Genomic DNA, 16470 nt, shown 5'->3' on the forward strand with positions numbered 1-16470 from the left:
CCTACGGTCGGGATACGCCAGCGATCGCTATACAGGTGGGGGTGTACAACAACAGCGCCATCTGTCGAGTAGGTACTCAGGTACTTCTTGTCAACAAGAACCAATTTTCTCTCTGTCGTGCCACCGGCAAGACCTACTTGATACGCTGTTGTTTCTGGAGTTGATTTTCACGCTATTTGGTGATGTATTCTCTCTAGATATTAGCTTTCGCTGTACAGGAGTTATTATCATTACCTTATCAAGTTTTTTTGATTAGATTTGGATTATTTGTTGACGACTTGGATAGATTTTGGATCCCCCCCCTTTGACTAATTCAAGATGTCTGACCATGCTCAAGTCCCCAAGTACAGGCAGTGTAGCGCTAGGGACTGTTCTAGGCGTCTTCCGAAGGCCTCTATAGATCCTCACACCGTTTGTTCCAATTGTAGGGGTAAATCCTGTCAATTGGAAGATCGATGTGAGGAATGCGCTGGGCTTTCGGAATTCGATTTTAATGAATTCCTTAAGAATGCACGTAGGCTAGAGAAGGATAGGATCAGGAGGAGTTCGTCTCGCTCTTTTGATTTTTCCTCTCCCCATGCCCCTCAACCTATTCCTTCCCCTGTAGTGGTGACTCCCGACCCTTCTACTAGCTCTCAGCAACCCTCGATGGCGGACATGATGCGTGCCATTCAGGCTCTTGGTGACAGAGTGGAGTCATTAGCTAATGACCGCAATCAACTCTTGGCCGATGTCAAAGAGTTGAAGGAGAAAAGTGCAGTGGGAAGTGTAGTGAGTGCAAGTGCGGTGAAAAGTGTCAGTGTCAGTGTTACGCATGAGGGTGCATCTGTTCGTGCCAGTCGTCCTCCCAGTCCGGGACCTCTTGCAAGCTCCCAAGCCCAGGGGAGAAGCAATGTCGAAGGACCAAAGGGTTCGACAGGCCTTGATCAGCGTACAGATGTACCCTCAGTGGTTGCGGACGTATCTTGCAGAGATCGTCCCATCCACAAACAGACGAGTGAGCCCATTCATTCCTCGTCTGTGTAAGAAGTTTCTCGTCAGAAACGCTGGACAAGGTCTCACGACCTCTCAAGCGCAAGGTCCCTTCCGAGCGAGTCCAACGGCCCAGGTGTAGCCACTGGGTCAGTTCGGACTCGCCGCAGTCTTCCGAAGACTGCACACCTCCCAAGAGAGGTAGAGTGGTTCCGCAGCAGGCAATCACTCCGTCTGTTGCCGCACCAACCGCTGTAGACCCTAAGTGGTCTATGCTGCAGTCTATGCAGACTCAGCTAGCTTCCTTCATGCAGGAGTATCGTGCTGAGAAGGTTGACACTGCCCCTGTTAACCTACAACCTGCCACGGTTGTGCGCTCAGCAGACACTGCGGCTGCCTGCTCCCACACTCCGGCTGTGAGAGCTCCACCACCGATGCGCAGTCGACCCTGCCAGACGCATGTTGACGTTAGCCGACGTGCGGCACCCTCCGTTGACATGCGTGAGCTACCGCATCAGCAGTGGGAAGGTGCTGTCAAGCTGCCGTGTTTTGACGCAATGCGGCAGTCTCCGCAACCCACGGCAGTCCCCACCACGCACCATCACTCCGCTTTTGTTGTTGCCAGCTCTCAGACTGACCAGCAGCGGCATGATGTTGGATCCAGTGCAGCTACGCATGCACCCGTGCTGCCGGATTCAGCCGTTCAGCTTTCTTCTCCTCCTTTGCCGCTTCCTCCTCAGCATTCGGATGAAGGAGTCTCTGATGACGACGAAGCTGCGCATTTGGACGATCAACACTCCGACATAGAGGAACCCAAGACTACGCCTCCCTCCTTAGACTTTAGGAAAGTCCTTGCCCTGTTTAAGGAGTTGTATCCGGACCAGTTTGTGTCTGCAACCCCGCGCTCACCTCCCTCTGAGTTCGCTTTAGGCATGCAGTCAGCAGCTCCTGCCTTTACGAAGCTCGTACTCGCGCGCTCATCCAAGAGAGCTTTAAGGGTACTGGGAGAGTGGTTGCAGTCCAAGAAGCAACTTGGGAAGACATCCTTCATCTTTCCACCGACCAAGCTTGCTTCCAAATCTAGCGTCTGGTATGCCACGGGAGAAGATCTCGGCTTGGGAGTTCCTGCCTCTGCCCAGGGCGACTTCTCAAGTCTGGTAGACTCTCCCCGCAGACTGGCTATGAGACGCTCCAAGATTTGCTGGACCTTTTCGGACATGGACCATCTTTTGAAGGGAGTTTTTCGTGCGTTTGAGATCTTCAACTTCCTGGACTGGTGTTTGGGAGCGTTAAGCAGAAAGACCTCCCCTTCGGATAAGGACTCTGCCATGCTCATCATGTCATGCATAGACAAAGCCATTCGGGATGGGTCTGGCGAGCTTGCGGCTTCGTTCGTGTCTGGAGTTCTTAAGAAGCGAGATCACCTTTGCTCCTTCTTGTCGGCGGGGATCACACCATGTCAGAAGTCAGAGTTGATGTTTGCTCCGCTTTCCAAGTGTCTCTTTCCTGAAGAGCTGATCAAGGGGATTGCCGCCTCGTTGATCCAGAAGGATACCCATGACCTGGTGGCGTCATCCGCACGTAAAGTCACAGCTTTACCTTCCGTGCCTAGACCTAGGATGGACACACCAGCGTCCAGGTTCATTCCGCCCTTTCGTGGCAGAACCTCCAGCAGAGGAGGTACCCGTGCCGATAGTCAACGTGGCAAAAAGAAGAAGGGTTCCAAGTCCTCAAAAGGCAGAGTCTGACTGCCAACCTCTCCAGACAGCAGTGGGAGCCAGGCTCAAGAACTACTGGCAGGCCTGGGAGAACAGGGGTGCAGACGCACAGTCTGTGAAGTTGCTCAGAGAGGGGTACAGGATTCCATTCTTGCGCAAGCCCCCTCTAGCAACTACTCCCATCGACCTCTCTCCCAGGTACAGAGAGGAGGACAAGAGGCTAGCTTTACAGCAAGAGGTGTCTCTCTTGCTACAAAAGGGAGCGGTAGTCATAGTCCGGGACCATCAATCTCCGGGCTTCTACAACCGTCTCTTCTTAGTAGCGAAGAAGACAGGAGGGTGGAGACCGGTGCTGGACGTCAGTGCTCTAAATGTCTTTGTCACCAAGCAGACGTTCACCATGGAGACGACGAAGTCGGTGCTAGCATCGGTCAGGAAGGAAGACTGGATGGTCTCGTTGGACCTAAAGGACGCGTACTTTCACGTCCCCGTCCATCCAGACTCCCAACCTTTCCTAAGGTTCGTATTTGGGAAGGTCGTTTACCAGTTCCAAGCCCTGTGCTTTGGCCTAAGCACGGCACCTCTAGTGTTTACCAAACTGATGAGGAATATTGCCAAATTCCTGCATTTGGCAGACATCAGAGCCTCCCTCTATTTGGACGACTGGCTTTTAAGAGCTCCGTCAAGTCGTCGCTGTCTGGAGAATCTCAAATGGACTATGGATCTGACCAAGGAATTGGGTCTCCTGGTCAATATAGAAAAGTCCCAACTCGTCCCATCCCAAACTATAGTCTATCTAGGTATGGAGATTCAGAGTCGAGCTTTTCGGGCTTTTCCGTCGGCCCCCAGAATCAGTCAAGCCCAAGAATGCATCCAGAGCATGCTGAAAAGGAACCGATGTTCAGTCAGACAGTGGATGAGTCTAATAGGGACGCTTTCATCGCTGGACCAGTTCATCGCGTTAGGGAGACTCCACCTCCGACCCCTTCAGTATCACCTAGCTGCTCACTGGAGAAAGGACATGACGCTAGAAGCGGTCTCAGTTCCTATATCCGAGGAGATGAAGTCTGCACTGACTTGGTGGAAGAACAGCATTCTTCTCAAGGAAGGTCTACCACTAGCTGTTCAGACCCCCGACCACCTTCTCTTCTCGGACGCATCGGACACGGGCTGGGGTGCGACACTGGACGGTCGGGAATGCTCGGGCACGTGGAATCCGGATCAAAGAGCACTACACATCAACTGCAAGGAGCTACTGGCAGTTCATCTGGCCTTGAGAAGCTTCAAGTCCCTCCTTCTAGGCAAGGAGGTGGAGGTGAACTCCGACAACACTACAGCCTTGGCGTACATCTCCAAGCAAGGAGGGACTCATTCGAGGAAGTTGTTCGAGATCGCAAGGGACCTCCTCACCTGGTCAAGAGATCGAAAGATATCGCTTGTAACGAGGTTCATTCAAGGCGACATGAATGTCATGGCAGACCGCCTCAGCCGGAAGGGTCAGGTCATCCCTACGGAGTGGACCCTTCACAAGAATGTTTGCAGCAGACTATGGGCCCTGTGGGGTCAGCCCACCATAGATCTGTTCGCTACCTCGATGACCAAGAGGCTCCCAAATTATTGCTCACCGATTCCGGACCCAGCAGCAGTTCACGTAGATGCCTTTCTTCTGGATTGGTCCCATCTAGACCTGTATGCGTTCCCCCCGTTCAAGATTGTCAACAAGGTACTGCAGAAGTTCGCCTCTCACGAAGGGACACGGTTGACGTTGGTTGCTCCCCTCTGGCCCGCGAGAGAATGGTTCACCGAGGTACTGCAATGGCTAGTAGACGTTCCCAGGACTCTTCCTCTAAGAGTGGACCTTCTGCGTCAGCCGCACGTAAAGAAGGTACACCCAAGCCTCCACGCTCTTCGTCTGACTGCCTTCAGACTATCGAAAGACTCTCAAGAGCTAGAGGCTTTTCGAAGGAGGCAGCCAGAGCGATTGCCAGAGCAAGGAGGACATCCACTCTCAAGGTCTACCAGTCAAAATGGGAAGTCTTCCGAAGCTGGTGCAAGGCGAATTCAGTTTCCTCAACCAGTACCTCTGTAACGCAGATAGCTGACTTCCTTTTACACCTAAGGAATGTAAGATCCCTATCAGCTCCTACGATCAAAGGTTACAGAAGCATGTTGGCAGCAGTCTTCCGCCACAGAGGCTTAGATCTTTCCACCAACAAAGATCTACAGGACCTCCTTAAGTCTTTTGAGACCTCAAAGGAGCGTCGGTTAACCACACCAGGTTGGAACTTAGACGTGGTTTTAAGGTTCCTGATGTCAGCAAGGTTCGAACCGCTTCAATCAGCCTCTTTTAAAGATCTCACTTTGAAGACTCTTTTCCTGGTTTGCTTAGCAACAGCTAAAAGAGTCAGTGAGATACACGCCTTCAGCAGGAACATAGGTTTTACATCTGAAACGGCTACATGTTCCTTACAGCTTGGTTTTTTAGCTAAAAACGAGCTCCCTTCTCGTCCTTGGCCCAAATCGTTCGAGATTCCAAGCCTGTCCAGTTTGGTTGGAAACGAACAAGAGAGAGTACTATGCCCAGTAAGAGCTCTTAAGTACTATTTAAGACGTACAAAGCCATTACGAGGACAATCAGAAGCTTTATGGTGTTCTATTAAGAAACCTTCGTTACCGATGTCGAAGAACGCAGTTTCTTATTACATCAGACTTTTGATTAGAGAAGCCCATTCTCATCTGAATGAGGAAGACCATGCTTTGCTGAAGGTAAGGACACATGAAGTTAGAGCTGTCGCTACTTCAGTGGCCTTCAAACAGAACCGTTCTCTGCAGAGTGTAATGGATGCAACCTATTGGAGAAGCAAGTCAGTGTTCGCATCATTTTACCTTAAAGATGTCCAGTCTCTTTACGAGAACTGCTACACCCTGGGACCATTCGTAGCAGCGAGTGCAGTAGTAGGTGAGGGCTCAACCACTACATTCCCATAATCCCATAACCTTTTTTAATCTTTCTCTTGAAATGCTTTTTATTGTTGTTTTTGGGTTGTACGGAAGGCTAAGAAGCCTTTCGCATCCTGGTTGATTTGGCGGGTGGTCAAATTCTTTCTTGAGAAGCGCCTAGATTAGAGGTTGTGATGAGGTCCTTTAGTATGGGTTGCAGCCCTTCATACTTCAGCACCTAGGAGTCGCTCAGCATCCTAAGAGGATCGCGAGGCTCAGTAAGGAAGACGTACTTAAAAAGGCAGAGTAATGGTTCAAGTCAACTTCCTTACCAGGTACTTATTAATTTTATGTTTGTTATTTTGAATAACTGCTAAACTGAAATACGGGATACTTAGCTTCTAATGTTAACATGTATGCTGGTCTCCACCCACCCCCCTGGGTGTGAATCAGCTACATGATCACCGGGTAAGATTAATATTGAAAAATGTTATTTTCCTTAGTAAAATAAATTTTTGAATATACTTACCCGGTGATCATGAATTTAAGGACCCTCCCTTCCTCCCCATAGAGACCCAGTGGACCGAGGAGAAAATTGGTTCTTGTTGACAAGAAGTACCTGAGTACCTACTCGACAGATGGCGCTGTTGTTGTACACCCCCACCTGTATAGCGATCGCTGGCGTATCCCGACCGTAGGTTTTTTCTGTCGGGCAACAGAGTTGCAGCTACATGATCACCGGGTAAGTATATTCAAAAATTTATTTTACTAAGGAAAATAACATTTTGAATACTGTGCAAGCTACAGGACTTTTTGAACCAATTATACAATCCATGACTCACTGCAAATAGGGTCCTTTTCATCAGGATATTATTTTTATGCAAGTCTTCAAACAAAGACGGCCTTCACGTGAAAAAGCTTTTGTCTCGTAGGAATTCACTTATGCGTCTGTCTTTCTATCTAAGGGAATAACAAGCATTCCATTTCATCGTAGATTATGACACTTGACACTCAGAGTTGAAGTTTTCGATGACAGAGCCTTTTCAGTCATGTATTGGACAATGCGGTCTGTATTGAGTAATGTTGGACTCTGTTAACTGAGCCAGACCTACGGTACATGCATCATTTCATCATTTTCATATCTTTTTATCATGTCTAGTTTATCTTGGATTTTACTGACATTCCTTTTAGATTCACTTGATTTTTTTCATTTTTGCTGAGATACAAAAGGATAACTTTAATGTGTATGTACAACACTGTAAAAACCTTGTAAACAGCTAAGGCACATAGGCGGTGGTGGGCCTTCTTGCTGTTGAAACAATAAAAAAGCTGTTCGCAACTTAGCGCTGTATATCTATTTTTTTTCATTGTAATCCTTGGTTTCATTTTAAATATATTCTAGCATACCCTTTTTATTTTTTCTTTAACCCTGGATAGGTACTCTCCTCGGACACCCCTTTAAGGGTATACTCGGACGCGAACGACCCCGACGCCAAAAAAAATTCTTGAAAAATCAGTTTTTGCAGTAACCTCCTTTTTTCTTTTGCCAAAAAAAACTTCAATGAATGCTTAAAACAACTGTAAAGATAAATACTACTCATCTGCAGAAAAACTATTTATTATAAATATTTTAAAAAATTAAGTAGAAAAAAAAAAGACCTGACATAAAAATTCATAAAAAAAAAGTTTATACATATATACACAAATCCTTTTAGGAATTGATTCTTGAATGTTTAGGACACATCTTGATGTATTTTGGATGAAGTCAGACCCATGGAGGTGAAGAACTGAAATTAGAAAAAAAGGGTAACTTTTTTTGGCCAAAAAAATTTGTCCAAATTTCATGAATTTTTTTGGGTACCCAAATGAAATAGGAAGTGGCTAATTTTTTTAGGGAATAAACATATGTTATCCTAAAATAGAAATATGTAAAAAAATCTTCATTATTTTGTAAATTACATTTATATCAGGGGCCATATCTAAAGGTAATTTTTTGAGTACTTAGAAATTTCGTAAAAAAATACATATATTTAATATATAATATGATATTTATGCAGGTAAAAATATACCAAAATATCACAAATTCTATAGGGAACAAGAATATATATATATATATAGGGCAGCTTACGCTTCGGATATGTCCACAAAATGGCCGCCAACCACACTGACTCAGACTCCCTAATCTGCCACTTGAAATGTAGGAAGGGTATGTCAATTTCAAGGTGTTATTTACTAATCTAATTATTATTGGATATGCATAAAAATTGTATGGTGGGTTGCTGGATAATTGTCGATTATTTTACGACTATAAAATTAAAATTCTGACCCAAAAAAAATTTTTTGAAGGGAAATAAAATCGAAAAAAAAAAATGTAAAACAATATAATATTTTAGCTAAAAAAATTTGATGATATTCAATCAAAAAAAAAGTAAAAAAAAAACGAAAAAATGGCAATCACCGGAAAATCGAACACATACCTATATATACGCCATATCTGGCTAAAAAAAAGATAGGCATGGGTAGCCAGATCATCTAGAAACACTTTCCAACACTATAAAAGTATAAGTTTTGCGACACTACTTGCCAATTCCTTACGGTAACATGACTAAGCAAAAAAATGCAAAACAAATAAAAAGGGGCACTCGCGGAAAAATGGCTAACATTCTAATATACGGCATTTCAGAAAAAAAAAATTCAGCCACGTGCTAGGCAAACCATCAAGGCACATTTTCCGACAAATAATCATCCAAATGAATAATTACTCTGTGATAGTTCCTTAGTACGTAGTAATTTTGAAAGAAATGGGAAAAAACGAAGAAAAAATGGCAATCACAGGAAAATCGAACACATACCTATATATACGCCATATCTGGCTAAATAAAAGATAGGCATGGGTAGCCAGATCATCTAGAAACACTTTCCAACACTATAAAATTATAAGTTTTGCGACACTACTTGCCAATTCCTTACGGTAACATGACTAAGCAAAAAAATGCAAAACAAATAAAAAGGGGCAATCGTGGAAAAATGGCCATTCTAATATACGGCATTTCAGAAAAAAAAAATTTCAGCCACGTGCTAGGCAAACCATCAAGGCACATTTTCCGACAAATAAACATATAAATGAAATATTACTCTGTGATAGTTCCTTAGTACGTAGTAATTTTGAAAGAAATGGGAAAAAACGAAAAAATGGCAATCACAGGAAAATCGAACACATACTTATATATACGCCATATCTGGCTAAAAGAAAAATAGGCATGGGTAGCCAGATCATCTAGAAACACTTTCCAACACTATAAAAATATAAGTTTTGCGACACTACTTGCCAATTCCTTACGGTAACATGACTAAGCAAAAAAATGCAAAACAAATAAAAAGGGGCACTCGCGGAAAAATGCCCAACATTCTAATATACGGCATCTCAGATAAAAAAAAAAGACATGCACGTGTTAGCCCAACCATCAAGGCACACTTTCTAACACAAACATGAAAAAAAAAAATCAATAATATACGGCAATTCCTTACTACGTAGTAAATTTTTACAAATATTGAAAAAAAACAGAAATTGGCAACCGCAGTTAAATACCCAATATACCAATAACTACGTCGTATCTGACAAAAACAAAATCACGCATGGGTAGCCAGATCATCTAGACACACTTTCCAACACTAAAAAAGCAAAAGTTTTACGATACTATTTCGCAATATCTTACGGAAAAATGACTTGGCAAAAAAATGAAAAAAAATGAAAAAGGGACACACGCGGTAAAATGCCCGACATTCTAATATACGGCATCTCAGATAAAAAAAAAGACATGCACGTGTTAGCCCAACCATCAAGGCACACTTTCTAACACATAAACATGAAAAAAAAATGAATAATATACGGCAATTCCTTACTACGTAGTAATTTTTACAAATATTGAAAAAAAACAGAAATTGGTAACCGCAGTTAAATACCCAGTTGTATACCAATAACTACGTCGTATCTGACAAAAACAAAGTCATGCATGGGTAGCCAGATCATCTAGACACACTTTCCAACACTAAACAAGCAAAAGTTTTACGACCCTATTTGGCAATATCTTACGGAAAAATGACTTGGCAAAAAAATGAAAAAAAATGAAAAAGGGGCACTCGCGGTAAAATGGTCCTCGTGGTGATGAACGACATTTTAACTAAAAAAAAAATCATGCACATGGTAGCCAAACAATCCACCAAGACTTTCCACAACTGATAACCTATACAAGTTGCACCATTCTACGACAATTTCATAATACGTAATAACTTTGATAATTATGCAAACTACCTTAGAAGGGTAAACTCGGTCGCGCTCGACCCCGACGCGTCTCAGAAATCGGGGAAGGAGTACAGCTACAGCAATGCACATCTGGACACTACTAGAGCGTGTAGGGGAGACACCTCCTGCAGGTCGATCACCCACAAATTCAGTCACGGGGGTGAGTCACGTGAGAAAAACCTGTTTTTTTTTGACGCTCGGGGTCGCAAACGACCCATCGTACCTATCCAGGGTTAATAGTCATAAAATTGATATAAGGCACATTGTACTATTGACAACCATTACCAAAATGATTGTTCAACAGGCACTCAAAACAAAGTTGTTAGACTTGGGGTATGTTTTCCTTCATACGTGAGGGGTAGTTGTTATATTTTCTGTTTATGTTATATACATTAGATCACTAATGTTTTTATTTTTGTATTTAGTATTTAGGAATGACTGACATAAAGTTGGAACTGACATAATGTAAAGAGGGGTATTACTTTTCTGTATACTGTACCTATACAAACCTGAGCTCTTTAAGTAACACTTCCTGCCACTACCACCCGTAAGTCCAAGGCCTAGAGGTCAAAAGTGCTAGTCTTGGTGACTGACAGGTGGGAGGGGCTTCCCATGCATCATCTGTTGGTAATTATAACTACCTCAATAAGTTTTAGTATCTGTTCCAACTTTGCTGAATTCATACTCCTAAGAAAGAACGCAGTTTTTAATAGTTAGGAAAAATACAAATTGCTTTGAAAATATGTGATATCATTTACATTATATCTTTATTGAAAAAAAAAATGCATTAATAGAGAAATAGACCCTTCGATGTAACTACAGTACCTAGAGATATATCCTCAAATCTTACAATGAATTGTTTCCTCTAAGTGTCATAGCTGTTTATAGAAAGATTCTAGATTAAAGCTACGCAAATACTGTAAGAGAGGAAGGTCAACTTTTAAGCTGCTTTAGGAAGGCCAAGAGGAGAGTAAGGTCATCCTGTATTGCGGTTAGTATGTATACAATCCTTAAGAACAGGCAGTATAATGGAATGTAATGCGTTTGATAGAAAGTATTCCCAACTTTTTGAAATATAAAGTAGAAAATTCTTCTCATCACCTTATCTGGGTTTTGGAATTTGATTTTTTATGGTCAATTAAAACAAAGAATATATGGGTAGAAGTGGCTGAGGGTAACAGTTATAGGAAAGAATAATGTCAGTCCTTAGTTTAACCAGAAGGCTCTGTCTCTCATTGTCCAAGGAAAAGGCAACTATTTTGACTGATGTGTTTGACAGTAAGCAGTGTAATGAGAAACTTGATCTTCCTCATTCCTGTTTTCTTTAGGCTAAACTAACTAGTTTAGCGTTTTGGTCCTGTTAAATTAAAACACTTTTGATAGATCTTGATGCTTATGTTGGTGTAGACCCAAATGGTATTTTTCCTTTGTGTATTTATAAAGACTGCTGATTTCTTTGCTCCTAAGTTACCTGTCATTTTCCAAAAGTTAGTAAAAAGAGGTTTTTTTTAGCACTCGTTGGTGAAATGGTAATGTTACTCCTTTAGGTAAATGTGTTTGTGTAGCTCTAGCCCACCTGATTACCACCCAATTTCCATAACTCATATTATTTAAAGTTTTTGAATGTCTAGAAAGGTATGCTGAAGGTAATCATCTGTTCCCTAGTTTGTAATTTGACTTTTGCAAAGTCCTTTGAGCATTTGATGCCTTTCTTACAATATCCAATGCTGTACAGATATGCCTTGATTGTGGTCTGGAAGCTTGTATTGTTTGCTATGATTTTAGTGCTGCCTTTGACCGTGTTAACCTTGAGGCCTGTGTTTTCAAACTCAAACAGATGGAAGTAGGTGTATCTTTGTACACATGACATGTGGTTTGGCCTAGAAAACAAGCTTGTTGCATATGCTGATGATGCTACTGTCTTTGTTTCAGTTTTATCTTCTGAATGTAGATGTGGTTGCTGAATCCCTTAATAGAGATCTATCTAAGATTAGTGCATGATGCAAATTATTGGGGCATGAAGTTGAACCCTAACAAAACTCAAAGTATGGTTGCAAGCAGAGTGAAGACTGACTCCTCAACATTCAGATATCTGCATTGATAATGTTTCTTTAACTCTATAAAACTCCTTTAAATTTTAGGTGTGATTCTTGATTACAAATTGTCTTATGAGAAACACATTAAGTCTGTTTCTTCTTCAACTGCACAAAAATTGTTTTGTTGAGATTATCTTAAGATTTTGGTTGATCAATCTATTCTGAAGAAATATTTTAATGCTTTGATTCTGCTTAATTTGAGTACTGTTTTCTGAGTGGTCTTCAGTTGTTGAATCGAATCTTAATTTGTTGGACAAGAACTTGTGGTCTTAAATTTCCTATTCCTGATCTACAGTAGATGGCAAAAGATCCTCAACTTACAAAGATTTAAAGATACAAATAAAAATCGAGCTGAAATGATAAATCTATGATATTTTATCAAAAGTTTGTATACTGTAATAGGATAATGAAATGGGACTATTTGTTTCCTTTTGCAGCTGGAAATAGTAGACATGGGAGTTAGGTTAGGCCTACCCTAGGACAAAATTTATCAGAATTAGACTTATAAACAGTTCCACTTAAAAACAGCTTCTTGGAACCTGTTAGGTTTGTAAGTTGAGGACCTTCTGTATTAATCTCTTGTATCATCATTCAGTTAGTTCTTTATGCCTATTGCATAAGATTTTCAATAATTCTGACAATCTTTTGCGTTCAGATCTTCCCATCCTGTACCATTCTTTATGTAGTACTATTTATGCAGTTAATTCTATCAGTCATACCTTCTCCATCATAAGGTTCAATACTACACAGCAATCTAGAAGTTTTATGCCAGCTGTGACCAGATTGAATAATGATCTTCCTAATTGGGCAGTTGAATCAGAGGAACTTTTCAAGTTAAAACTTGCAGCAAATTTTTTTTTTTTTCTATTGAACAGGCTGACATAACTTTCCCTTCATAGTTTTTGTATGACAGATCTATTTTAATGTTGTCATTGATATTAAAATGCTTTATATAAATTATTACTTCACATGGAGTTGATTTATTTCCTTATTTCCTTTCCTCACTGGGCTATTTTTCCCTGTTGTAGCCCTTAGGCTGATAGCATCCTGCTTTTCCAACTAGGGTTGTAACTTAGCTCGTAATAATAGTGATGATAATAATAATAGTAATAATAATGATAATAATAACTCTCCATTGTATGATCACAGACATAACATGGAATAATTATTGTCTGATTAGAACATGCTTTTTTTGCATAATGACTTTTTCCTCTTAATCTTACTGGCTAGTTCTGACTTGTAACCTCAGCTCACCAAAACTAAGAATTGCTAGTGATGATGTAGTTAGTAGGCTCCTGCTCATGTTATGGATATATAACTACAAAAATTAAATGAGCTATTCTTTTTAGACTAACTTTATCATAGAGCTTTCCAGTCACGCTGTAATTTACGTAAGATTTTGCATTTTTCAGAGGAAAAAACAGAAGCTGATCTTTGGCTTCTCAATAGCTGCACTGTAAAAAATCCAGCAGAAGACCATTTTAGAAATGAGATTAAAGCTGGAAGAGATTCGGGTAAAAAAGTGGTTGTAGCAGGATGTGTACCCCAAGGTAAGATTTTAACAAACTGTGCTTTTCTTAATTTAATTTTAATTATTAGTTTGTAGACAGTAAAATACAGAAAACTGATGGTGATTTAATATTATCTATGACAATGCATTATCCTATAGGCAGAAGTTTTCTTTGATAATCAAAATATAACTTGATGAGTGAATATCTAGTAATTCAACACTTTATTTGACAGGTGCACCTCGTTCAGAATTTCTTCAGGGCTTGAGTGTCGTTGGAGTGCAACAAATAGATCGTGTTGTTGAAGTGGTAGAAGAAACCTTGAGAGGTTAGTGAAATTGATTAAAGGCCTCTGTAATGGTCAAGTATATCTTTTTAAAATATTTAATATATGGTTAATGCTGCTATTTACTAGTTGTTTTTACAGGGAAATGTGATATCTTTAGTTTAGATTCCAGAAGTAAGAGAAGTTTAGAATTATTTCAGAACTGATTTATTTTAACAAAGGGCAAACCTCTTATTTTACGTATCTGTACCTTTATGTACTATATTTGTTTGTGTTTATTTGGCTTTCCTTCTCTTCCCTTTGTTCTGTTTTTCTATTTTCCTTGGAATATTCTTTTTCAAGTTATCAGTCTTGAAATCTTTCTGTATTAGGAAGCTGTTTTATGTATAAAATTTTACTTATCAATGCAATGGAAGTATGAACAATGACACAAAGAAATTCAAAGAAGTCTTGAAGGGAAGCTACAAACTTCTAAATTTTATATCTAGAGTCTTGGGGAGATAATTTTTTGATAGAAGTAATTTTTAGAGGTGCAATGTCTATAGTTATGCAAATAGACTTGTAGTTCAAAGATTGGGAAGGTGTGAATATTTGACAGAAGAAAGAGAGGAACACTTAGTAGAAGAAAAGTAGTAAAATGAAGGTCAAATAAAAGAATGGGCATTACTGAAAACCTTAAGGAATGCTACTCAACCCTGTTAAAACAATTATATTTTGGGGGCCTTCAAACCCCTGCAACTTTTTTGTTTCTTGACCAATTTTTTTTTCATTTAAGAATAATTTAAAAGAGGATTTTAAGGGTCATAAGGACATTATCTTAATGTTTCAGAGTTATTTACAAAGCAGTGGTGAGGCCCCTCCCTTAAATCCAGAAATGTATTCTCTCATGTTCCAAATAAATACACATAAGCCTCGGACATATATTTTTGCCTCCTTATTTTTCTGGGGAAATGTGGTGCTTTAGGCATATTTAGTTTATGTCTCAGACATTTTATGCATCTTTCAGCATAATCATAAGAAATGTTTGATATCTAAACAAGCAGACAAAGAAATGTGAAAACATAACTTAAAAAGAGATGTGCAGGAAACATTTATTGTATTTACAATACCATGAAGAATATACAAAAACTTATTATCTATATGCAGCAAATGTTTATTTACAATACCATAGAGAATATCAGAAAACTTATTATCTATTCTTGCAAAATCATAAAAAAATGGTGGTTACTATATATGAAATGCTAAAATAAATATCTCCCTAAAATTCTGGAAGAATTATCCAAATAAATACCTTGGTCAGAATAGGGATGTGTACAGTACGGGACTGGATCCACTTTAGTACTGTAGATATATATAAAAAGCATTTTCAGCAAAAACAAATTGTTTTTATTAAAAAACTATTAAAACATGAAATATAAGCATTCTCTTAGCCAAAAATGCAATAATCTTAATTTGCAAAATTCCAAGGTTGTGAGTCGCGCTCCTTAACCAGATGGATGTTAATTGAAAAGGTGTGCAAGACTGGAAAGAATTGGGAAACTCATTGAATGCAGCTCTGAAAAGTAAAAGTTTGATGATAGACTTTAAGAATCATGCTGATCCTCCATTCCAAGAGGTGTATTCCTGCATAAAGAAAATAAGAGCAATATTTGTTTCTTGAGTATAACTTCAAATTAGTTTCTAGGTTTATACAAAACTATCATTCTGTAGATTAGAGGATATTTTTTTCATCGGAACTGGAACAATCATTGAATTATTTACAAGATAATTGGTTAATGACAGGCTGTGTGAGGAGAGAAGCCCCGTTTACCCGCCTGTCATAGATTAGCCAGTTTTGTCTTTGGCTGCAACAGGTACAGACATACGGTAGCACTTTTTTCAATATTAAACTTACCCGATAATCATGTAGCTGTCAACTCCGTTGCCCGACAGAATTCTATGGAGGGATACGCCAGCTATCACAATACTAGAAGGGGGTGTACTTACCAGCGCCACCTGTGGCCAGGTACTCAATCATTTGTTGTTGACACCTCCTCAATTATTCCTCTGTCGTGCTTCCGGCTAGACGTTCTGGGATACGCTTATGGTCTTCGAGTTTATTCATGGATATTTGGTGAAGTATTCTCTTAGATTAACGGCTGTCGCATTACTGGAATCCTTATTATATTAGCTAGATAGCTTTTATATAAATACTGGTTAACGGTTAATGAATTTTTGCTTGTTTTTGGATCACCCTTTGGCTAACTCTTTGAAACAAGATGTCTGACGTTTCGCAAGCTCCCTCCCATAGACGATGTAGGTCTTGCAATAGGCGTATTCCGAAGGCCTCGGTAGATCCTCACACCGCTTGTTCTGACTGTAGGGACAGGCCCTGTCTATTAGAAAATCGATGTGAGGAGTGCGCCGGACTTTCGGAATTGGAATTTGTCCGTCTTTTAAAATATTCATCTAAGTTAGAGAGAGGTAGAGTTAGGAGAAGTTCTTCTCACTCTTCTATGTTTTCCTCACCTCATGATCCCCTACCTTTTCCTACCCCTGTAGTGGCTACCCCCGAACCTACTGTGTGCCCTCCGCCTGATATGTCAACTGTTTTGCGTGCTATTCAGGCTTTAGGAGATAAAGTAGAATCAGTGGTAAGTGACCATAA

At 40.4% G+C, this 16470-nt stretch overlaps 1 protein-coding gene across 1 annotated transcript in view; it reads left to right on the forward strand.

Annotated features, from left to right (window-relative positions):
• Positions 1-16470, forward strand: part of LOC137640199 (threonylcarbamoyladenosine tRNA methylthiotransferase) — a 103969-nt gene that overhangs the window by 23906 nt on the left and 63593 nt on the right. The window contains exons 4-5 of the mRNA XM_068372733.1: positions 13442-13579; positions 13773-13865. Of these exons, the coding sequence (XP_068228834.1) occupies positions 13442-13579; positions 13773-13865 (231 nt within the window). The remainder of the gene's footprint in view (positions 1-13441; positions 13580-13772; positions 13866-16470) is intronic.

Source organism: Palaemon carinicauda, chromosome 4 (genome assembly GCF_036898095.1).
Source record: "Palaemon carinicauda isolate YSFRI2023 chromosome 4, ASM3689809v2, whole genome shotgun sequence".
Classification (NCBI taxonomy): Eukaryota; Metazoa; Arthropoda; class Malacostraca; order Decapoda; family Palaemonidae; genus Palaemon; species Palaemon carinicauda.